A 25,340-nucleotide genomic window follows, 5' to 3' on the forward strand; every position below is an offset into this window, starting at 1 on the left:
GATGCGCCACTTGGAGCCACGACACGGCACACCAGACACACAAATTCGAATGTTATTTAAAATGAAGCTATTTACATGGAGCTTTGTGGCGGGGCAGAAACGTGAAGTATCCCGAATCGTGGAATTCTACAATTCTAAACATATCCTCAAAGCGGCGCTTCTGGTGTGCGACCTGCAATCAAGTTCGTTATTTTATTTCCAGTGGAGAGAGTCACACATGAGGCAATGCACTCGCACTTACCAGCTGCACCTAGTTAGGATCACAGGGAGCTTCTGTGACTCCAAGAAATGCAAACGGCTGAAGTTTAAGGTAGACGCAATGAAAAGTACACATGTTTGCAAACCTACCTAAAGTTACAAACAATAATTCAGATTAGAGCAATAATGTGGAGAATATTGATCTCGTGTTGAGTCCAATGAGCCTGACATCTAAAAATAGAGCAATGGTGTTCCTTTAGTAACATCACTTTGACTCACACGCTGAAAATGGCGGACGTGAAATAACAAACTGAGGATTAGGTGATGCGCCTGTCAATCAATATTATTGGCTGGGGGGACCGCACTCCTACGTCAAGTTGCGGTCGATCTAAAATCTGCTTGATTTTGATCCACCGTTTTTATATGGTTACATTGAAAATATGATGATATGTCTATACATTATAACTACACACATGTCTATCCAAACAGCTTGAAAAGTAGATTTTTCACTATAGGTGCCCTTTAAGGTTTTATAACAGCAGACTTATACTCAATCCATTTGGACCAAAAGCCAACAAATATATATTTTTAATTATTCATGTAGCTGTCTCAATAATAAATATACTTTAACAAAAGTATATATAGTTTTTCCTTCACTTTCGTCAATTGATGAAGTTTTGTTCATTGCCACTGGCTTGCTTGGTTTGTGACTTGTGGAGCTGCGCATCGATGGATTTGCTCAGCAGTGAAAATTAAACCACACTGAAATGAACTAAGTGGAAGTTCAACTCTGAAAACTGGACTGACACGGTTTCCATTTCCTAGAACTTCTATGTGAAGCTGCTTTGTCTCAATCTACATTGTAAAAGCGCTTTAGAAATAAAGATGAATTGAATTGAACAATGTTAAACTTGTCATTTAAAAAACAAAAGAAACATTACATTGCAAAAAAATGTATACAAATAGAATGTTCTTGTTTTGACTAATTAAAATAGGTGGATACGAAATAACTACATTTGTTTTGTTTAGAAAAAAATATCCATTGGTCCTAACCGGGACATTAATAAAACATTAAAATTAAATTTTACACAGAAATTTATATGAAATAAACAAACTACAAGCAATGGTCTCACACTGCAATTTCACTGTTTGTATAACACCATGAATATCGATCAAAGAGGGCAAAGACTTAAGAGATGATGTGCACGGACTCACAACTGAACCCTGTGGTGCCCCATATTATTCTGCCAAAAAAGCAAATAGTCTAATACAAATATTAGTGCACAAACAATAAAAGCCAAAACTAAACTAATAATTAGCTTTGTTATTATGAGTGCTGTGTTTGCAGTCATTTACAGATGACAGCCATGATTGCAGCGAGAGAGATCAAATACTCATTTGATACAGGCTCATGTACCAGTGCCAATTCTACTTTCACCAAGTGTCATTGAGTTAGCTGAATCCATCATGTGCTTTTTTTTTTCTTATATTTTCTTTCATTATTGCCCAGCATTAACATTTTGTGTTTGTGTGTATTTGCCCTGTAATAGGAGTATGCCGCTGGCCAGGAAAGGAGCCGTCTCCAGTGCCCTTTATATGGCCTGGCTAGACACACTATCCAAAGACCTGCCGCCCATCCTCTTAGTGCGCGGGAACCATCAGAGCGTCCTCACGTTCTACTCTTAAAGAGCTCACAGACACAACTGCCCCCACGAGCACACATGTAACGAGTACAGCACCTCTGACTGATAAAGATGATGATGAAGGTTTTAAAGATGCTGATAGACATTTTTCAACAAAGCCGAAACAAAAAGATGTTCCAGAGCAGTTCTTTTCTTCCACGCCGCAGACGTAAAACGGGAAAGATCAACGCTTGGTGGTTTCTCTAGTCTTCAGCTCAAAGGTTTTAGAGCACACATTGTTACACTGATTGTTATCATTGTTATCATTGTTATGACTGTCACAACTTTTTGAGTTGTGGATATATATATATTTTTTTCTTTTAAATTTGCTCTTGATGAAGCAATAATCACCTCATTTCTTATTTTCTCACTTTGAAGAAAAGCGTAATTCTTTGCAACACTTTTTATAGCCTTGTGGATGTGCCTTCCTGTGCAATCAGATTAAAATCTTAAACTTTCCCTGACTAATGATTTATAACGATCTAGATTTAGGCTGCTTGTTTTTATTGGGTTTTAAATGTAAATCGATCTTGATTTGATCACATTTTAACACAAGTGGACCGAAGGTCCCGCTGCGCCGTATTTGACAATACTTTTTCGCTTTTTTGTAGACGACTTTCCATCTGTTGATTTTTCTTCAGAGTTTTACGTCTTCCTTTTAGCATTGAATGAGTTGGAGTTTTAGTGCAGTGCCCCCTCCATGTTGTTGTTGTTGCGATGGTCAACCTGAACTACGAGGTGATTACAATCATCTTTCAAGTAGTCTAATGTAAAAAGTCAGAACTTTAACAAAACTATATTAGTTTTCCTTCGTGTGCAGTTAAACGGTTTTTGGTTTGACGATTAAAAAAAAAAAAAAGCGGCTGATGTGTGCTGTCTGAAGGAAGAGGCATCAGGTCATTTCAAAATAACAATAAGCCAAATAAGAGCAAAGCCCTGGAATCACAAATCCTGCTACAGAGGAGATCTTTGCCTTAACAGATGATGATGGTGATTGTTGTTTTTACTGTTTTCAAGCCATACTGGCTAGTTTATTGACTAGTATGCGAATGCAGATCAAAAGAGGAAGATTTAGAGATAGAAAATTGATGGACGGATGCCTGAACTAGAATGTAATCTTGACCACCACCTCATTAGTCTCCAAAAAGCTCTCATCTTTTTTTTTTATGACATAAAAAGGAGTCTGGAATTATTCGTTTGTACAAGCTGATCTCTTGAAAACTCTTGTTTTCAGTTTAAAATGCCACATTTCAACTATACATCCACGGTTGGACCGTTACAGTAACCAACCAAAGCTGGTCTTCCCTTGCTTTCATAGTGTTTTTTTTGGTCAGTGCATTTCTGCGGTTAAAGGCCTTAATGGAGATGAAGTGTTATTTGAAGCTGTAAGAATGTTTTCAGCGTTGAATGAAACTGATTTGTTCTTCTATGCAGATGGACTGCGTGCGACTCTTTGAAATCGTGTAATCTAAACTCAGGATTGAGTGCCGGGTTCATCTTAAACGTCGGAGATTCTGTCAGTTGTCTTGTTTTTCAGATGTCTGGACAGCCATTGAGAAAACTGCATTTCAGTTTCTCCTGTTCCTGAATGTTTGTCCAGTGGATGCTTGTGATTGAATGCTGGGATGTGACCAAATGTTTGTCGAATGGCCCGTCATGCCTTAGTTTAAAGTGGTTACTAACTGAAGTGTTGGTCGGTTAGCAACATGGGTAACTGTTTGCGCGTCCACCACATTAGCTCTTTGCGTTCGTCACGCCTTGGTTTCCAACACTACTTTCGTTTCCAGGCTCAGTGTGTGTTGTGCTGTTGCAGGTTCTGTGTACGTCGGATTCACAGCCCTGCTGTTTGTCCAATTAAGAAATGTGACAAAGTTAGAATGAATATATTCATATTTATAGTTCTCAGTATAAACTAGTATTTAAAAGTACTTAAATGTGTGTGCGCCGCATGTGTTTTGGTTTGAAGTGGGTGAAGTTAGTGAAGCTGACGGTACAATCCTACTCGTTGAAAATCTGTTCTGTGTTTGTACGTTGGTGTGGCTGTACAGCACTCATTCACCCAATCACGTTCAACTATTACCTGCCATCTTGATCGGTAAAGACGCTTGTGTATATATAATGTTTGGAGATTGTTGGGAGAGAGTCACAATCATATATTGCGTGTTTCTCACTGATGTAGAAATGCATCTAGTTGCAGCTGTAGGTTTCCATAATATGAGGTGCTTTAAAAGTGCCTCTTAAAGGTTCCACTGGTGTTTCCCGTAGACGAACACTCGTTTTTCTTATTTTACCCTTGGCATGTGATAGCGTTTCTCACCTTGCAGAGTGTGTTGCCAAAGTCTCATTTGCATATTGCTACGTGTGAAAATTGAGTTAACACATCAAGGTCAAGAAGTTCCAGCTACAGTAGTTCACACTATATTTCCTCACTAACTTGTATATATATTTTAACCTAACCGGATTAATCAAAGGAGTGGATTAATGCAAATTAAAATGGTGAAACATATTTATTTAATTATATATTCTTTGTTTCTCTCTTTTTCAACCCCTCTTATGTTACAGTAGTTTCAAAATGTGAAGTTTTTTTTTATTATTATTGTTTGTTTGGATTTAGACAGCAAAATCTCATATTTGGTCTCTTTCTCAATGTTTGGTCACATTTCTATCTTTATATGCCTTTTAATGAAACACTCTGTTGACCAGTGGCTTGAGTTTTCTGCTAAACCATGAGGGTGGATCTGATCGATTGCGCTGGAACTGTAATGTTTTGATATACTGTACTGTTATTGTCACATATATGCTTTTTTTCTAACATTTTAACGGTTAAGGGTATCGATGCTTTGTACATCCTTATTGCAATATATAAAAATAAACTGAAATGAAAATCACTTGCTTGAGTATGTTTGAGTTATACAGTATTTCACCTATATTTACACTTATGTAAAATAAAAAACATATATATATATATATATGTGTGTGTGTGTGTGTGTGTGTGTGTATATATGTGTATATATATTTACATTTGTGGCTGAACTGTACCTTTAAGTTTCTTTTATTGTTCCCTATATAATATATACATTCCAGATTATAATGTTTGTAGAGGTCAAAAATACAAATCTTAAAATATGCAGTAATATGGTTGTCTGTTTGTATTTACACTGAACAAAACATTGCTGCAATTAGTAAGAAATCATGTTCCCACTGAAAAACATTTAGACAACAATTTAAGCACCATAAATTGTAGTTTACAGTCTTCATATTAAATGGCCCTAACTACTATATCAAACAAATACGTGTATACTTATCGTGTTTATATTTTACTGAACAACCCTTGCTGAGATTGAATACAGGCTGTGTTAGGCAGTTACTTTAAAAAAAAAATTAGTAAACTAATAACATAACTAAAATGTGTTTAAATTACTGTTGTAATTTCTTTATCTGAAAAGTTACATAATTACTCAATATTTGGATCACTCAATACTACTTAAAATCCCTCTAAATCTAAATGCAGAAACTATAGAAATTAAACTTTAAATTTGAGTCAACAAGGGTCGGCGGTTCATTCCGCTGTGTCGACCCCAGATTAATAAAGGGACTAACCCAAAAAGAAAATAATTGAATAGGTCAAAAAGGGACTTTTACTTTGGTAAAAAATAATAGTAGTAACACAAGAAACGTTTCAAATTAATGTCACCAACATATCATTCACATTCATTTCTTGCATTTTTTTTGTCTCGAGTAAGTTCAATTGTCTTAATTATTTTCTTCAGTTAAAAAATAGAACTCTGGTAAATAAAGCTGTATAAAACATTCAGCTTCTCTGGGGTGCATTTTCCAAACAACGACGTCACTCGCAGCTGAACTATCATAGTATGATGCATCGTTTGGGAAAAGAATGATTTAGTGTTAAGTGTTTCCCAAAACCTGTCGTTTTTCTGTCTCAGATTCATTGTTTAAACCTCTTAAGTTATAACGTAAAAGCCCATAATGAAGGGGTGGAGTAACAACTTCTTTAGAGCAGAACCCCATCACTTCTTTGTGCGAATTATATTGTTTTACACAAACAAGCATTAAATATTAATTGAAACATATTAATTGAAATATATGTAAACGGCACATATAGCCTGTTTCCTTTACAAATATTATTGAGAAAATTAAATATGTACATTTGCATGTTGTGCAATGTTGCATGTTTCACGTTCATTCGGATGTACAAAAGAATATGCGTGGGATTCGCCGTACGCAGTGTTTCATACATCTGAGTACGCAATGTTTTAGTAGGATTTCCACGCAAGTCTTTGTACATGAGGCCCCTGGTCATCACTTTTAGAGCTCTGCATGGTCAAGCACATCTTTATATTCGAGATCTTTTACGCAGTCACTCATGAAGCTGGTCTCTGAGGTCTTCTAGCAAAGACCTTTTAGCCATTCTCAGAACTCGTCTTAAGACTAAAGGTGACCGTGCCTTCTTTGTGGTGGCCTCAAGGCTCTGAAACGCTCTTCCTATAGCACTGAGAACTCTGGCACTTTTTGAAAAGCATTTAAAGACACATCTTTTTGGTCAAGCTTTTAATTAACAGTATTAGTGTTTCTGTATTTTAATTTCAACTTGTTTTAAAATGTTTTAACATGTTTTCTCTTATTGTAAAGCACTTTGTGCCTTAATATCTGGAAAGGGGGTTTATAAAAAAACAATTAAAGCCACTGAATATAAAGTGGGATCCTCGTTTGTAAAGCAGACAGGTTCAGAGGTTGCAGTGTTGAGTAGTTTCTACTGCAGTGTAATGTGCAGTGTCATGAGGAAGTTTGAAGGAGGTCGATCATCTCTGCTAATGTTGTGAGAGAGAGCAGAACTTCTGATCTGCAGCGTGTACTGTCTCTTTAAGGATGTCCTGTGTATAGTGTGCAGGTAAGTGACACCTGCCCTCTGTCTTATCTGAAAGAATCCAGCATGGTTTCCAGCTGTGATGGTGTAGAGTATGTGCTGGCCCGGTGGCCCGATGGCTGGCAGCAGTTTCAGGATGGCTTCTGAGGGTCTGAGTCTTGAGCGATTGAGAAATAATTCCAGCGGCTGATCCACACCCACGCTGGCCAGACTGACTGTTTCCTGTATGAACAGATATAGTTAAGTCAAAATTAATAGTTCTCTTGTTTGAATTTTTTATTTTTTTTAACCAAATTTTACCAATACTGTGGTAGTGAAGTTTAATTGGATCAAGGAAGTTTGCAGAGTATTTACTTGAATACTTTTTTTGGTTTGAGGAAAGTCTTATTTCAGCTTGACTTGTTTATTTTCAGTTTTTAATTTAGTTTAAAACAATTAAAAGGACAATTTTCTGATTGTCTACAAAGCAAACCAGTTATCCTTTACCTTGCCTAATTATCTGAACTTGCCTTGATAATATAATAGCCTAGTTAAGCCTTTAAACTGTACTAAACAGCTGAAAACTGGTGCCTTGCAAAATAAGTAAACTGTAAAACCCAATAGTGGAATTTATCAAATAAAATGAGTGTAGTTAACTCTGGAAGTTAATTCCACTCATTTGAAAAGAGTTTTGAACAGAATTTCAAGAGTTCACACTTGGATAATGCTTGACTATACTAGCAGGTTTGGCATGCTGTCCCGGTAGAGAACCCTGAGCTTAGAAATAGATGAGCCTAAGGCTCCCGCCTTGTCAATAAGAAATAGGAGGGATACGAGATCAGGTAGTTCTCTAAAGCTCCCAGGGAATAGACCGCTAATCTTGCCAGTGTGTACGTATTAAGTGCTTTTACTTATGTTACATGTCCTTAGACTGTGGGGGGAAACCGAACATGGTAACTCCACACAAAAAGTGTCGACTGGCTCAGCTAGTACTTGAACCAACGACCTTCTTGCTGTGGGACAGCAGTGTAAGCCACTAAGCCGCCGTGTCACCCGATCAGAATTGAGGAGGGAGAAAAGATGGATGGGGGGGTGGGTCTTCCAAAATGAAGATGAGGAATGAAGTTATGCTGCGGTCACACTAGAGTTTGTGTGCGCGAAATTTTGCTGTATGGCCCTGCGAAAAAGGGGCGGGATTAAACAAGACTATTAGATATTTAAAAAAGTGAGTGATTGGTCCATATTTTAAATTGTTTATATTGTCATGTTTTGATCCTCGATTGGTCTCACGCAATCTTGTTATGTGATTTCGCTGGTCAGAGTTCACTAAGCTTGAAGTTTCCAACGCAGCAAACTGCAAAAACTTGTCACATGAGCTTGTGTTTCCGGTCTAATGCATTCGAGTGTGTATGAATGGAAGTCAATGGAAAAAAAGGGCAGTGTGAACGCAGCTTCAGGCTGGATATTTATGCTACATTTGGAATGATTCAATTGGCTAACTAATGATTAGCAATAGGGACCAGCTGCAGTCAATCTCATGATCCTCACGAAATTATGCTGCGGTCACACTAGAGTTTGTGCTTCCAAAATGTTGGGTTACAGCGCTGCGAAAAGAGGCGGGATCAAAAAATAGGCGATAGATCCATGTTTTAAATTCCTGTCCAGAGAGGTCATGTTTTGATTTTCGATTGGTCTCACGCAATCATGTGATGTGATTTCGCAGGCCAGAGCTTACCAAGCTTGGAGTTTACAACGCAACAAACTGCGAAACTCGTCACACGAGCTTGCGTTTCCGGTCTGACACATTTGCATGCCTTTGAATGGAAGTCTATGGGAAGAAAAGTCCAGTGTGACCGCAGCTTGAGTTTGTGGAACTTCACTAAGTGATTAAGTAAGTGCTGATTGAGCATTTCTAATGTTCAACTGCGTGTAGCAAGCAGAATAAAGCTGCGGTCAGTCTGTTTTACCGGTGTGATGTTTGAAGTGTGTCTTCTCCTGATACTTTTCTTTTGATGTCCATTGGTTTTGCAGCCGTAGCAGTTTTCAGGAGGAATATCGTTTTCATTTTCAGGTCCAGCAGCGTCACCTCCAAAACCAGCAGCTGATATACAGTGCCTACAAGTACAATCACGGTCAATCTCACTCATTAAATAGAGAGTAAAGATCAATAAATCACGCAAAATGGCAGATGGAGGTGTTTCCAAATCAGTAAACTGCAGTGGGAGAAATTGAAACATTTTACAAGACCATTCAAATTCTGCAGTAAGTTTTTTTTTCCACTTCAAAAGATGTTCTGTTGAGAATAAGTAACTTTAGAGCAGGGATCACACAACTTTTTCCTGGAGGGCCGGTGTCCTGCAGATTTTAGCTCCAACTCTAATCAAACACACCTGAACAAGCTAATCACAGTCTTACTAGGTATACTTGAAGCACTCAGGCAGGTGTGTTGAGGCAAGTTGGAGCTAAACCCTGCAGGGCACCGGAACTCCAAGAACGAGATTGGTGACCTCTGCTTTAGAGCTATGTAATTAGCTGCTGGAATATATTCGATGGAGTACATTACTTAATCTACTAGTTCCTGTTCTTCAAAAATATTAGAACTTATTCATAACATAGTAATTGTTGATTATTAGTACTAAGTATTAGTGTTATTGGTACTTAATACATAAATACTACTTTTTTCAGTAGTGATTAATAACCTTTTAATTGTACAGTCACAAGCTGTACATTTTTGCCATTGAATTCTTTTAAATGTGTCATAAACAAATCAACAATTCTGATTAATTACTGTATAACTCTGACTAGTACAAATTTGTATATGCGAGTAGATACTTGTTAGCTGTTAGTGCTTATTTCAAATACCTTTACATAATATTATTACATTCTAGTGCTTAATCGTTAAGTAACTACTTATTTGTTAGAATAACACATTTATACATTTTAGTTTTTGTTTATTTCATACTATATTTATTTATTAGATACTAGAACCCATTTATGACATAATAGTACATATTCAATAGTAAATTTTTGGTAATCCATTCCTGGAATCGTGCATTTAACTCATCCAAGTGCACACACGTGACCAGGTGAGGGTCCAGTGACTTGTTAAAGAGCCCCTACAATGGGGTTTTAAAAAAAACCATCATGTAGTGTGTAACACAACTCTAAGTGAAGTGATATATCCAGCTAAGGCTTGAATCTGAAAGTGCACCGTGTTTAAAACTATTAATTCATCTATAAAAGAGTCGACTCATAGTGCTTCTTGATAACGAGTGTTTAGCCGTTTCGGCATGACATCGATGCAAAACTATAGCCCCGCTCAATTGCTGCGCAAACAAATCTGGGAAAATTGAAACCCCCGGCCCCGCCCACAAACATGCAAAGAAAAAGAGAAAACAAACACTGTAGCAGATCCCGGTTGAATCAAGTCGTGTAGACGCTGTGCTCAGCTGAATATTATTGGAAGTGTGAGAGGAAAGTTAGTGTTATTTTCTCTACCTAAAGACGAAACTGTGAAGAGACAGTTGTTAAGGTTTATTTTTCCAAAAATACCTCAGCACTATAGCCCCAGCCTTGTGTTGTGTTCCCGTAATTTTTCTGACACTTACAACAGGGGATTTGTTAGCCGTTTGTTAAAGGAAGGATCAGAAAAGACTTTTGATGTGTGAGACTTTGTCAGAGCTTGACAGACACTTTACAGTACACAGTTCATGGACCAGTTTCTTCCTCCATTTCACAAGTGTAAGTACGTGTGATTAAAATGGTTGCCTTCTTGTTTTCTTTAGCTTGCAAATTATGTATTTAATTGTGTTTTGTTACTTGTAACCACTTGTACTGTATCAGGTTAACTCTTTATATTCTCATATCTAATGGTCTAATGCCACGTTGAAAAGGTGACGCGTGCTGCTTTGTTTACGGATTTAAATGCGTTTGTGAGCTCGCAATCCACTTCCACTACATCTATGAAATTACCGGAATTTTCCGGGATAAACAACACAATGGGAAGGTGGTGGGAGATAGGTCTGAAATGCGGGAGACTCTCGGGAAAAACAACAGTGTTGGCAGCTATGCTCACACATACACTCTGCACTCTGACTACTTCAATATTGTTGAGAAGCCATGATGAACATTTCACTCTGTCTAGCGCTGAACGCAGTTTTTTCAAAATGGCGTCAACTAATCGCAACGGATTGTCATCGGTCAGATCAGCACAGATTAGGTTCCTGCTAAGGAAGGGTTTGGGAACAAATGATTCGCTGAATGGATCATATGGGAGTCGCCGGGATTAGGTAAAAATAAATGCATATTAGACAATGAATGTGTTTTTTTGACCTTGCATGCATATCTGTTGTTGGAGAACCAAAACATGACCCTTTTTAATGTATAATAGGGGCTCTTTAAAGGAACTCACCTATGTTATGATATTGAGGGAGGAAGAGAGAACTGCTAATTAACTGCCAGTGAAAGGATTCAAACTTTGGCCATCATGCTTTAACTGGCCATTATGGTGAGTCATAACATAAGCAGTTGTGACAAGTAAGACAAGAAAAGTTCCCCTTCGGTTGGGGAACTTCAGTGCCATGAATGGGAGGATTCGGATCAGAAGCCGCTTATCTGGAGAGTATTGAACGGGCCAATGAATGAAATTAATTGGCAGCGTAAGCTTGCGCAGGTGTGCGACATCTGCAATTATCTCAGCATATAAGCACACCTGAAGCCAGCAGACGCCATCCTTTTCGCTTCAGATCCTTTCTGAGTGAGTCGATGAGGGTTCCTCTTGCTGATCAGCACTTCAGAGCGAACGAGTGTGTCTCCCGGTCCAGAGTGGGTCTTCGCGGTGGCAGACGGTCGAGCTGGGTTACTCCCTTGCCTGCGGTTCTTTGGGTCCGGTCCTCCAGAGCGGTGCGTATAGTTGCAACTTTCCTAAAAGAGCAACACAGTCGTGCAGCACGTCCTTTTCAGGATGGCGCTCCGACTGTGCGTTTCTGGATGCGGGGGTTTCCTGTCTCCGGATGATGGACACGATCACTGCATTGCATGTTTGGGGGTCCAGCATGTTAATGCGGTGCTCGCGGGCGGTTCATGTCGTCATTGCGATGCCATGACCGTTGCACAGCTAAGATCGCGGCTAACTTTCGCAAGAGAGCGAGCCACCCCAGTTGCCTCCTGTTCTAAAAAAGCAGCGGGCGCTCGGGCAGATCTGAGGGTTTCAGCGGGAGCTAATCCGCCGCCCACGGGCTCGCGGACCTCTCGCTCCTCACGGCGCTCCATCCAAGCTTCGGGTGGTGAGAGTGATCCGTCTAACCAGATGGTAGCTCTCACACTCGCTGACACCGGAGATCAGATGTCCTCCGCGGCATCGGAGGGTGGGCTTTCACTGTCCGACGAAGATCCGGACCCGCTCGCCCCCTCCGGGCAGGTGAGCGCTGTCAAATCGGATCCTGAAGCGGACATGTTAGCCGTGCTTTCCCGGGCTGCTTCGGCCGTGGGGTTGGAGATGGTTTATCCCCCAGCTCCGCGGCCGGACCGACTAGATGGGTGCTACGTAGAGGACCAGAAGGCGAAGCCTTCGAAGCCTCTCGTCCCCTTCTTCCCGGAAGTGCACAGTAGGCTCACGCAGTCCTGGAGGGCACCTTTCTCTGCCCGTGCTGCGAGTGCCTCCGCCCTCACCGCCCTTGACGGCGGAGCTGCCAGGGGGTATGAGGCGATCCCGTCAGTGGAGCGCGCTATCGCGGTCAATCTTTGTCCGCGCGGCGCCTCTACGTGGCGGGGTTTGCCCCGCCTCCCGTCCAAAGCCTGTAGGTTGTCTGCCTCCCTCGGAGCCAGAGCTTATAAGGCTGCGGGCCAGGCTGCTTCTGCTTTGCACGCGATGGCCACCTACCAGCGCTACCAAGCGCAAGCGCTGGCCGAGCTGCACGAGGGCGGGTCCAACCCAAGCTTATTACATGAGCTGCGCACCGCGACCGACTATGCTCTTCGGACTACTAAGTCCGCCGCGTGTGCGCTGGGGAGGACGATGTCCACACTTGTGGTTCAGGAACGCCACCTCTGGCTAAACCTGGCCGATATGCGCGACGTTGACAAAGTTCGCTTTCTTGACTCGCCCATATCCCAGGCTGGCCTGTTCGGCGACACCGTCGGTGAATTCACCCAGGAATTCAAGGCGGTGAAAGAGCAGTCGGATGCGATGGGCAATGTCATCTATCGGCGTGGCCGTAAGCCCGCTCTGCCCGCCGAGCCATCCACCTCCGCTGTTCCTCGCCAAGGGCGCCCGCCAACGAGTGCTGCCCCGCCCCCGCCTGCGCCTCCGGCCAAGCGGGCGCGGCGTTCACCTCGAAAGCAGGCAGCCCCTCCTGCCCAGGGCGCCGTTAAGTCCGGTAAACGGACCGCGAAGCGTCCCTGAGACAGGCCATCCGGAGAAGAGGAAACTTGCTCTTTCCCTGCTGGAGGGCGGGGCCCCGATAACAACGGTACTTTTCAGTGCCACCAAAACATCAGTAAAAGAGCACTTTTTCCCTTCCCCGGATGTGACTGCACGAGTTCTGCCAGTCCGGGACGCGCTGCCTTCCGGCTCGCAGACTCTACGTGCTTCGCCAGTGGCTCACGAGCGCTGGGGGGACGGTCTCCCTTCCCTCAGCCCTCCAGCCCCCTCTCCGGAGTCAGGGTGCGGAGCCAGAGCGAATCGCTCTCCTCCAGCTTTTCCGCGGGACCCTCGTGCTTCCCGGATCAGCACACCCACTCCGCGCTGCCCCACCGCTGGTACGTCAGCGATTGTAGCGATGACTCCATTAGCGAGGGCTCTGCCTGCCTGGTTAGCGCGGGCCAGCCCCTCGCGGTGGCTCATACGCACAATCAGACTCGGTTACGCGATTCAGTTCGCGAAACGGCCCCCCAAGTTTACGGGCGTGTATTTCTCCAGGGTCAACCCCCTGTCCGCCCCTGTCTTGCGAGAGGAGATTGCTGCCCTCCTGGCGAAGGGTGCAATCGAGCCGGTTCCTCCAGCCGAGATGGAGAGTGGGTTTTACAGCGCATACTTCATCGTACCCAAAAAGAGCGGTGGGTCACGGCCAATCCTAGATCTGCGCGTTTTGAACCGCTGTCTGCACAAGCTGCCGTTCAGAATGCTCACGCAGAGGCGCATTCTCCAATGCGTTCGTCCTCGGGATTGGTTTGCAGCCATAGACCTGAAGGACGTGTATTTCCATGTCTCCATTCTTCCACGCCACCGCCAATTTCTGCGGTTTGCGTTCGAGGGTCGAGCGTGGCAGTACAAGGTCCTCCCCTTCGGGCTCTCTCTGTCTCCGCGGGTCTTCACCAAACTCGCGGAGGGTGCCCTAGCGCCCCTGCGGCTCGCGGGCATTCGCATACTCAGTTATCTCGACGACTGGCTGATTTTAGCCCACTCGCGGGAGCAATTGGTTATGCACAGGGACGAGGTGCTTCGGCATCTCCGCCTACTGGGGCTTCAGGTCAACCGAGAAAAGAGCAAACTCGCCCCCGTGCAGAGGATTTCTTTTCTCGGGATGGAGCTGGACTCGATCACCATGGTAGCGCACCTCTCCGAGGAACGCGCTCGCCTGTTGCTGAACTGTCTGAGGGAGCTCGACAGCAAACTAGTGGTCCCACTGAAGTTCTTTCAGAGGCTCCTGGGGCATATGGCATCCGCAGCCGCCGTCACGCCGCTCGGGTTGCTCCATATGAGACCACTTCAGCACTGGCTTCACGATCGGGTCCCCAGACGCGCATGGCACGCGGGCACACACCGGGTCTCGGTTACTGCGCTGTGTCGCCGCGCCCTCAGCCCTTGGAACGACCCCTCGTTCCTACAGGCCGGTGTGCCTCTAGGACAGGCGTCCAGCCATGTTGTTGTTTCAACAGACGCTTCCAACACGGGTTGGGGGGCCGTGTGTCGCGGGCATGCGGCTGCGGGCCTCTGGAAGGGTGCCCAGCTGCATTGGCATATCAATCGCCTAGAGCTGTTGGCAGTGTTCCTCGCTCTCCACCGCTTTTTACCGGTGCTGGAGCGGCAACACGTGCTGGTCAGGACGGACAGTACGGCGGCGGCGGCGTATATCAACCGCATGGGGGGTATGCGCTCTCGCCGCATGTTTCAGCTCGCCCGCCGTCTGCTCCTCTGGAGTCACCCGCGGCTGAAATCGCTGCGCGCCATTCACGTCCGCAGCCGATGCGCTCTCACGACAGCTGTTACGCCCTGGAGAATGGAGACTCCACCCCGAGTCTGTTCAGCTGATATGGGCGCGATTCGGGGAGGCCCAGATCGATCTGTTTGCTTCCCCCGAGAACGCTCACTGCCAGTTGTTTTTTTCCCTGACCGAGGGCTCTCTCGGCACGGATGCACTGGCCCACAGCTGGCCTCGGGGCATGTGCAAGTATGCGTTTCCCCCAGTGAGCCTGCTCGCGCAGTTTCTGTGCAAGGTCAGGGAGGACGAGGAACAGGTTCTGCTAGTTGCGCCCCTTTGGCCCAACCGGACCTGGATATCAGAGCTCTCACTCCTCGCGACGGCCCTCCCCTGGCGGATCCCTTTGAGAGAGGACCTACTCTCTCAGGGACAGGGCACCATCTGGCACCCTCGCCCCGATCTTTGGAACCTCCACGTGTGGTCCCTAGACGCGAGGAAGACTTAGGTAACCTACCGACTGCGGTGGTTAATACCATCACTCAGGCTAGAGCCCCCTCCACGAGGCGCGCCTACGCCCTGAAGTGGAGTCTATTCACTGAATGGTGCGTCTCTCGCAGAGAAGACCCCCGAAATTGCCAGATTAGTGTTGTGCTCTCTTTCCTTCAAGAGAAGTTGGACAGCAGGCTGTCGCCCTCCACTCTCAAGGTTTACGTGGCCGCCATCTCCGCTTATCATAGCGCGGTAGCTGGCGGCACCGTGGGAAAGCATAACCTGGTCATCCAGTTCCTTAGGGGTGCTAGGCGAATTAATCCATCTCGCCCCCCTCTCATGCCCTCTTGGGATCTCGCCCTCGTTCTCACGAGTCTGCGATCCGATCCCTTTGAGCCACTCGAATCAGTATCTCTAAGATTTCTGTCCCTGAAGACAGCTCTGCTGGTTGCGTTGGCCTCCATCAAGAGGGTCGGGGACCTGGAGGCATTTTCGGTCAGTGACTCGTGCCTGGAATTCGGGCCGGATTACTCTCACAATATCCTGAGACCCCGCCCCGGTTATGTGCCCAAGGTTCCTACCACCCCCTTTAGAGATCAGGTAGTGATCCTGCAAGCGCTGCCCCCGGAGGAGGCAGACCCAGCCCTTTCTTTACTTTGTCCAGTTCGCGCTCTGCGCATTTATGTGGACCGTACTCAGAATTTTAGATCATCTGAGCAGCTCTTTGTCTGTTATGGCGGTCGGCAGCAGGGAAGTGCCGTATCGAAACAAAGATTATCCCACTGGATTGTGGATGCCATTTCACTCGCTTATTCGAGTCGAGGTCAGCCGTGTCCCCCGGGAGTACGTGCACACTCCACTCGGAGCGTTGCATCCTCTTGGGCGCGTGCACGCGGCGCCTCTCTAACAGACATCTGTAGAGCTGCGGGCTGGGCGACACCCAACACATTTGCAAGGTTTTACAATCTGCGAGTGGAGCCGGTTTCCTCAAGGGTATTAGGTAACCCTTTGGTGATTGAGGAGACAACTCGGTAGGGTGTTGAAACACGCTTGCTGCGCCATTCTCCCTAACACGGAGGTACGTGCGCCTTTTTTATCTGTCAGTAAAGTTCCCCGTTAGGTGAGCCCTGCAGATTCCTCCGTGGCCCCCAGCACTGACTCAGCGGAGGAGTCACTTGCTGGCCCACTACGTTGTAGGTCTGCCCGCTGGTCAGCCCGCGTTTTGGGTATAGGTGCCTGCTATGCGTGATCCCCACTAGGCGATCCCATATGCTTATTCCGCCACGGTTAAGTCCCCCCCCTGGGCGGACCCGTGTCTTCCCTCTCCGCTAACCACTCTTTGCTATGCGTACTCCCCCTTTTTAGGGCTAGTCCATAGGTAAATTCTGCCATCTATCCCCCCCTTGGGTAACGGATGGCCTCTGCAGCGTCCTCCCTATCGGGATTGCACGCTTCCCAACGTACTGTCGTATTTCCTAGAATTATCTAGATGCTCACGACTTCCCAAAAAATATATCTAAATCCGTAAAACTTCTGTTGAAGTAGGATAAATTAGGGCCAGGGACACGTTGGAGGACCACGCCCCCCATGATGTGGGTGCGTCACGCTTGCTTGACTATCTCCTCATCGGGGGTGTTGGTAAGGTGCAGTCATTATGGCGCTTTCCATATTCTCCCATTCATGGCACTGAAGTTCCCCAACCGAAGGGGAACGTTCGAGGTTACAGAAGTAACCCTTCGTTCCCCGAGGAGGGGAACGGAAGTGCCATATTCCGTCGCCATAATGACTGTCCCTTAGCTGTTTGAAAGTCTCTTCAGCTTAAAAGGATGGCGTCTGCTGGCTTCAGGTGTGCTTATATGCTGAGATAATTGCAGATGTCGCACACCTGCGCAAGCTTACGCTGCCAATTAATTTCATTCATTGGCCCGTTCAATACTCTCCAGATAAGCGGCTTCTGATCCGAATCCTCCCATTCATGGCACTTCCGTTCCCCTCCTCGGGGAACGAAGGGTTACTTCTGTAACCTCGAACGTTACCAGTAATAGTTATAAATGCCTATCCCCCCACAACAGTGCTTGGCTGAGAATGTGTCTTTGAAGGTAAGGGAAAGCTGATCTTGTTTAGTAATAGTTAATTTAACCCTTTTACATGCAAGTTTTAAATACTATGTCAACTGATGCCTATCAGAAGTTAATTAGAATGCATTACTTATGTGTTTCTATAATGATGCATCTGGTCAATGCAGAGGTGATTAGAGCTGCTGGATTTACCCCACATCAATTCATCAACTTCTCCTAAACCACGCAAAAGTAAGTGGCTGTTTAACTTGGAGAAGAATATAATAAATGTTCTAGTTACCTACAAATGTGTATCTTTTGTGAAAAACACTGTTTAAAAGTATGGCTAAAACTATTATTATTTCACGTTAGCATGCATTTTGCAAAGCTAATTTAATATTTCCGAGTTATTGTGTGCATTAAAACGTCTGCAACAAACGTAAATGTTACTTCAGTACTGATAGTTTGATGTTTGCAGGTGCCGTGCTCATGTTTTTAACACTGGCTTGTTGGTAGTAGTCAAATATGCCCACAGCTTGGTTTCTCCCAGACAAAAATGGAGAGCTGTAACTTTGTCTTAAAATTACTAAAGACTTGTCAGATAAAACAAAGATGAAGTTCTATAGGCACTCAAGATTAATATGATCACTATGTACCTGTTTTATACGGTATTATTTAAAAGGGGTTTCATTTAAACTGTATCACACAAAAATACTATTACAATTGTTTTTAAAAATGATGAACTACAAAAATAAGGAAATATTGTACTGGAAATATGGTCATACTGTAAAAGAAATTATATTGTTCAGTATGTGTTCTATGAGTGGACCATTTTCAGAATATTCTCTTCAAAATTGTTCATAGAATGTATAGATCAATGATATTTTATACTGTATATATTATATGAAATGCTACGGTATGTCAATGAACTGTAGGAGCATTTCATGCACATCTCACCCCTGTCCTGCTCTGTAATAACCAGCTGGGCACCCGCACGCAAATCCACCCTGTGTGTTAGAGCAGCCGTATCTGCAGGGGTTCATGAAGGACCCGCACTCGTCTACATCCTCACAGCTAGTAGATGCAGGATCAAAGGTGAAGCCAGATGGGCAGCCACACTTGAAACTGCCCAAAGTGTTGAAACAGGAAGCTGAACCACAGTTGTCTGGGTTCAAGCACTCATTGTCATCTGCAGAACAGAAAAGATGAATTGTATGGTTGCATTGTAATGATTTTAAAGCAACGGTTCGCCCAAAATGAAAATCACTCACTATTTACTCACCCTCAAGTGGTTACAAACCTCTATGTATACCTTTCTTCTGTTCAGACAAAAGAAGATTCTGAAAAATCTCAAACCATTGACTTTCATAATAAGAACAAAATGCTTATTTGTGTCCAACAGAAAAAAGAAACTCAAAGAGGTTTGAAATAAGTAAGAAGTAATTAAACAATGGCAGATTTTTTTATTTTTGGGTAAAATATTGCATTGTTCAAAAAGGTAATGATTCGCACTTATGAAGTAATTGCTTCCTACCGTTTTTATTTTTACATTCTTCGGGTGATACAAAAACTCAAATGTTTCAGCACAATGCCTTCACAAAAAATGCTTTTCTTGCTTAGATTTTTTTATCCTGTTTCTAGAAGCAATTTCTAGACAAGCAAAACATAAATTCTTGTTTTGAGAAATAATATGCCAATATTAAGTGAGCTTTTCCTTAAAACAAGCTAAATAATCTGCCAATGGTGTGAGCAAATTAATCTTGTTTTTTTCTTTTGATTTAAGATTATTTTGCTTACCCCATTGGCAGATTATTTTGCTTAAGGAAAAGTTATAAATAATTTTAAAATAATAACTCAAACCTATTCCAAATACAGGAAATCCAGCGAAACTGAGAACTGTCAAGGGTTCTCTTATTTTTCTTTATAGCGATATTCCTCATTTTAAATACATATGGCCACCCGCTTCGAATGTTATCACCTGATTAAAGTTAAAATATTACATGTGTAAACATAATAGCAGCGATGCTAAACAACAGCATCAAACAGACGTGCTAAACAACTCATAGGGTTGTTTGAAATCTAACGTTAATATGATGATTTATTCTTATCAACGCGTTGCTTGCCAAATGTTGTTGATGTGAGATTTTATTCAGTTTAATCGGCATACTTATAGTTTAACGAGCGCTCATGATGGCTATTACCACGTACACACATAGTGACTAGTGATCCATCAGAGCCTTCACAGCACCAGGGGGGAGAGTGCACCAGTCACTGAATCCAGCATAGGGGTTCTCAACTCACCGCCACATTCTGTCTTTATATTATGCTCTGAGCTTGTCATAAAGCTCAATGCTCAGGTGTTGTATAAAAATCTTTCGAGAATAAATCTGACTTCCGCTTCATCCCACAGCACCTTCAGTTAGTTTCAAACTCACAGCGGTTTATTATAAACCTTTCATCGATCATGGTTCCCGAAACTGACAGCAAGAACGAACATAGAAATGTTGTCTGATTGACAAACAGCTCCTACATGTGTTCAAAAAAATCTACAACACCAAATGGAACGAATTCATGCCACGTTTGCTAAAGTAGTACTATCTGTAATTAGCTTTTTGCTTGTACGGTGGCTCTGAATTGTCAAAACACCTCTCAAAATGCCTTTGCGGACAATACATAATTGTACTCATGTACATTACAGTCACACGTTTTATTCAAGAACATCTAAGCTGGATTCAGTTCTTAGTTCTTTCATTTTCATTGAACTTAAAGTATATTTATTATATGTGTTTGTTAATTAAGTCCCATTTTGTTATTTAACCAAATGTTTTTATACACAAGTCAAGTTGCATGTTAATTTGCTATGCGAAGAAAAAAAGTATTTTGCATGCTTTAAAATTATAAATATAGGTCTATATAATTACCTTGCAATTTTGAATTTTTTTTTTTTGCTTTGAGTAGGCTATTAAATTTATAAAATCAGATCAAACTTTTATAAGGTTTTAAAAATAAAATCAGTTGTTCGTTGTATAAAAATATAACATTTTAAATTATTTATGATTATCGGCAATAGTATATCGGCTATCAAACTCCAAATCTTAAGATTATTAAGAGTTATTAATAACTTAAGAGTTATCGGTTATCGATATCGACCAAAAATCCATATTGACGCATCCCTGCTTAATACAAAAGTTATTGTCAATTATGCCTACATGGAAAGTAATCATGATATAGCTCTCTAGTTAAATGTCACAACAAGCTTAAAAAAATGTATGTGTTTGTATACTGACCCACACACTGGTTCCACTGCTGGTGTTGTGTGTAACCCTGTGGACAGCTGCAGCGAAAACCTCCAGCAACATTCTGACAACCGAACTGACACCTGTGATCCCGTGCACACTCATCTACATCTGAGAAAAAGAAACAACTCTATCAGTTTTTACAAATTTGACTGAAGTGGATTGAACATAAAAAAATTACGTTGTCTCTAAAATATGTATTGTATTTAGTGAAATGTATTCAGTTTTCCCCTACAATTGAAGCTAATATGAGCTAACATTGTCTTATGTGATGCTCAACACACACATATCTGTTAAAATCTCAACAAAAAAGTACTCAAGGGTTTCTTGAACCTTTCAAGTGCAATTTATGTGCCCATCTCTGTCACAAACACATAATTCATACCATCACAGTTGTGGCCGAGAGAGTCCAGACTGAAGCCCTGGGGACACTCACAGCTGAAGCTTCCCACTGAATTCTGACATGCTCCTTGCAGGCCACACGGTGTTAGGTCTGACAAACATTCATCAATATCTGAGTGAAGACAGAAAGCAACATCTTACCATTGTAACGGCAAAATGACACACGACAGACACACCTAACTAACATACTGCTTTTTAGCCTATTTGCTATTATCATTATTACATGTAAACTAAATATATAGCTGTAATATTTCCAAACAATTAGTGGTTAATTCCACTAAGGCGATCTCTGGATACAGTGAGAAATAAGCAGATGCAACGTGAGTGAATATATACAGTTGAAGTCAGAATTATTATTAGCCCCCCTGTTATTTTTCCCCAATTTCTGTTTAACGGAGATTGTTTTCCACATATTTCTAAACATAATAGTTTTAATAACTAATTTCTGATAACTGCTCTATTTTATCTTTGCCATGATGACAGCACATAATATTTGACTAGATATTTTTCAAGACACTTCTTTACAGCTTAAAGTGACATTTAAAGGCTTAATGTTGATTAGGTTAACCCTAAAATGGTTAAAAAAAATTAAAAACTGCTTTTGTTCTAGCCGAAATAAAACAAATAAGACTTTCTCCAGAAAACAAAAAATACTATCTAAGCTTCAGTGTTCTTCTGTGTAGAGAGGAGAACCTTACAGAAGGACAACCATCTGTACAGCAATCCACCAATCAGGTCTGTATGGTAGAGTGGCCAGACAGAAGCCACACCCGCCTGAAATTTGCCAAAAGGCATCTGAAGGATTCTCTGAACATAAGAAATTAAATTCTCTGGTCTGATGAAACTAAAATTAAACTCTTTGGAGTAAATGCCAGGTGTTACGTTTGGAAAAAACAGTAGTGACTGGAAGACTAGTCAGGATAGAGGGAAAGATGAACGCAGCAATGTAGAGACATCCTGAATGAAAACCTGCTTCAGAGTGCTCTTGACCTCAGGCTGAGGCAACGGTTCATCTTCCAATGACCTAAAGCACACCGCCAAAATATCAATGGAGTGGCTTCAAATGAACTCAGTGAATGTCCTTGAGTAGCCAAGCCAGAGCCCAGACCTAAATCCTATTTAACATCTCTGGAGAAATCTGAAAATGGCTGTACACTGTCGTTCTCCATCCAACCTGATAGAGCTTGAGAGGTGTGGAAAAAAAGGAATTTATTTTTATTACTTTTGTGTCTTTATTTTTTATTAGAAAAATGTTCTTTTTAATTTGTCAGATACCAGAGAAAGTCTTATTTGTTTTATTTTGGCTAGATTAAAAGCAGTTTTTTATTTTTTTAAAAACATTTTAAGGTCAAAATTATTAGTGCCTTTAAGCTATATTATTTTTTCGATAGTCTACAGAACAAACCATTACCCAGACATACTTGAAGAGGGAAATAGCAGAATAAGAATAAATATAGTGCCGGGGCCCTTGTTCCAGATTGCTGTCTAATAAGAAGTCTAGACATGTCACAAGTTGTCATGATGCTTGTAGAAGTTGTGCAACATATTAAAGATGCACTTAATTTATTTAGTTCTGGTATTCAGAGAAGGGTTGCAGAAAAGAGGAAGTATGTCTGGGGGCAACACTCAAAGGACGACAGAATGACTGATTTAGTGTTGTTACACTAAATCTCCACTTGTCAATATCAGTTGTGTATGTATGCTGGAGTCAGGAAAATGTAAGTTAGTTACGAACCTCCTGAATGTAATTCTTGTATTGCATTGGGGTAATCTAACCCAGAGCTCTGTCATCGAATTATTCATTTGTATCTAATAAATTACTAATATTTTTGGCATTGAAGAAAACCCTCTCCTGACCTTTTTTAATGAACATGCATAGAATTGGCTTGATTTTCCAACAGAGGTACTGCAAAGAGGAATGGACAAAAACTCCCAAAGATAAGTGTGCCAAGCTTGTGGCCGCATATTCAAAAAGACTTGAGGCTGTAATTGCTGCCAAAGGTGCATCAACAAAGTATTGAGCAAAGGCTGTGAATACTGATGTACATGTGATTTTTTAGGCTTTTTATTTTAAATAAATTTGCAACAATTAAAAAAAAAAAATCTTTTTCAGTTTGTCATTAATGTGGACAAAGTGAAGCGCTATGAATACTTTCCGAATGCACTGTAAAAAAGGGTTTGTACAAATAGACAATTATTCCCACTACCACTGTATTTATGATGTAAGCCTTTGTGTAAAGACAATTTTCTAACCCCTGTGGGTATAGACAAATACGTTTAGTGAGTTGAATTTAATTATTTTTATCACTGGATTTGGCTTTTACTGTTTTAGTAGTCAAAGGTCATCTAAGAAGGATGTATGTTTCACCTCTGCAAGCTCTGTGATGCTGGCTGAAACCTGCTGGACACTTGCATGTGAATCCACCGATGGTATTCATGCACGAGAACTGGCAGTTGTGTCGTCTGCTCTGACATTCATCCACATCTATAAATGAAAAACTCCAGTCAAGTTACTGCTTTCACCCTGTAAGCAGAAAGACATCTCAAGGACATCTCGACGTATTAAAAGTCTAAAAAGTCCACTCTGTCATCAGCAATTGATAAACTATTCATTACTCAAATTACACCACATGTCCTCAATACACAGTGCTTACACAGCCATTTGTACTCTAAACAATGCATTCATTCAGGTCTATCGGGACAGATTAATAATGGCACACCAAAGCAGTAATAAAGCAGTGCTAATTGAATATGGAGGAAATTAGAATCAGAGGAAAACTTTAACATTCTGAACATTGTAAGAATATAACAGAATATTTCGTACCTTTGCATGACCTGTTGTCATTCTGCAGAGTGTAACCACGGGGACAGGAACATGCATAGCTGCCCTCGGTGTTCTTACATATGAAGTTACAGGGTTTTGGAGACATACCACATTCATCGACATCTGACAGAAACATAATCACACAGCCGTGAAAAGCAGGCAATGCTTCAATATATCATGTGGATTTAAATGACTGATGGTCATAAAGCAGTTTTGGGGATGTACCAACACATGCGGTTCCTGCAGTAGATGCTATGTATCCTGGTTTGCAGTGGCATCTGTAAGAGCCCATCATGTTGATACAAGCGCCATTGGCACAGACATCTGGAATTAGTTTACACTCATCTATATCTGTGAATAAATAAAAGATTTACTGACAACTGAAATCTTAAAGACAGCATAAATAGGACAAGGCAAAAGGTTTTTATTTTCTGTTGAGATGTACAGTCAGAATTATTAGCCCGCCTGAATTATTAGTCCCCGTTTATTTTTTTGCCCAATTTCTGTTTAACAGAGAAATTTCTCAACACATTTTTAAACATAATAATTTTAAGAACTCATTTCTAATAACTGATTTATTTTATCTTTGCCATGATGACAGTTAATGATATTTGACTAGATATTTTTCAAGACACTTCTATACAGCTTAAAGTGACATTTAAAGGCTTAACTTGGTTAATTAAGGTAACTAGGCAGGTTAGGGTAATTAGGCAATTTATTGTATAACGATGGTTTGTTCTGTAGACTATGAAAAAATATAGCTTAAAGGGGCTAACAATTTTGACCTTAAAATGGTTTTAAAAAATTTAAAAACTGCTTTTATTCTAGCCAAAATAAAAAAAATAAGACTTTGTCTAGAAGAAAAAATATTATCAAACATACTGTAATAATTTTCTTGCTCTGTTAAACATCATTTGGTAAAAATGTAAAAAAGAAATGAAAATTCAAAGGGGGGCTAATTATTCTGACTTCACCTGTATATTTTAGTAAAAGAGCTTATTGAATAAAATGTTTAAAGGAACACTGCAGTTTTTTATGGAAAAACAAGTCACCTAGGGTTAAACAGGTGAATTTGACCATTTTTTAATCTATTTAGCCAATCTCCAGCTCTGGTGGGAGTGCTTATATTTTAGCTTAGCATAAGTTATTGAATCAGATTAGACCATTAGCATTCCGTTCACAAAATACAAAATAGATCATTTTCCTATTTAAAGCTTGACTCTTCTGTAGTTACATGGCTTACTAAGACTAATGGAAAATGAAAAGTTGATATTTTCTAGGTCAATAAGGCTAAGAACTTTACTCTTATTCCAGCGTAATAATCAGGGGACTTTGCTGTGGTACCATGGCTGCAGCAGGCATAATGATATTATCAAGCCTGTGGATT

The 25,340-nt window shown here is 41.8% G+C and overlaps 2 protein-coding genes across 14 annotated transcripts in view; one reads left to right on the forward strand and one right to left on the reverse strand.

The window, feature by feature from the left end:
• The window catches only part of slc12a2 (solute carrier family 12 member 2), an 83,858-nt gene extending 79,090 nt beyond the window's left edge, over positions 1-4,768 (forward strand). For 2 of the 4 annotated variants that reach the window (XM_087269223.1, XM_087269224.1), the window contains one exon: positions 1,749-4,768. In XM_087269223.1, coding sequence (XP_087125349.1) covers positions 1,749-1,884 — 136 coding nt within the window. In that variant the 3' untranslated portion in view covers positions 1,885-4,768. 4 annotated transcript variants of the gene reach the window in all.
• Positions 4,769-6,434: 1,666 nt separating this feature from the next.
• fbn2 (fibrillin 2) overlaps positions 6,435-25,340 on the reverse strand; it is a 168,163-nt gene continuing 149,257 nt past the window's right edge. For 7 of the 10 annotated variants that reach the window (XR_015500923.1, XR_015500920.1, XM_087270313.1 and 4 more), the window contains 8 exons: positions 24,179-24,304; positions 23,954-24,076; positions 23,498-23,614; positions 21,113-21,241; positions 20,719-20,838; positions 18,389-18,620; positions 8,712-8,859; positions 6,435-6,987 (listed from right to left, as the gene is read on the reverse strand). Coding sequence is in view for 6 of the 10 variants with exons in the window: in XM_087270313.1 (XP_087126439.1) it covers positions 6,652-6,987; positions 8,712-8,859; positions 18,389-18,620; positions 20,719-20,838; positions 21,113-21,241; positions 23,498-23,614; positions 23,954-24,076; positions 24,179-24,304 (1,331 nt within the window). In the remaining 4 variants the exon portion in view is untranslated. The remainder of the gene's footprint in view (positions 6,988-8,711; positions 8,860-18,388; positions 18,621-20,718; positions 20,839-21,112; positions 21,242-23,497; positions 23,615-23,953; positions 24,077-24,178; positions 24,305-25,340) is intronic. The other 3 variants (XR_015500924.1, XR_015500921.1, XM_087270314.1) reach the window with 1 other exon arrangement.

The sequence above is a fragment of the Danio rerio genome, chromosome 10 (genome assembly GCF_052040795.2).
Source record: "Danio rerio strain M-AB ecotype USA chromosome 10, GRCz13ab, whole genome shotgun sequence".
In the NCBI taxonomy this organism is placed as follows: domain Eukaryota; kingdom Metazoa; phylum Chordata; class Actinopteri; order Cypriniformes; family Danionidae; genus Danio; species Danio rerio.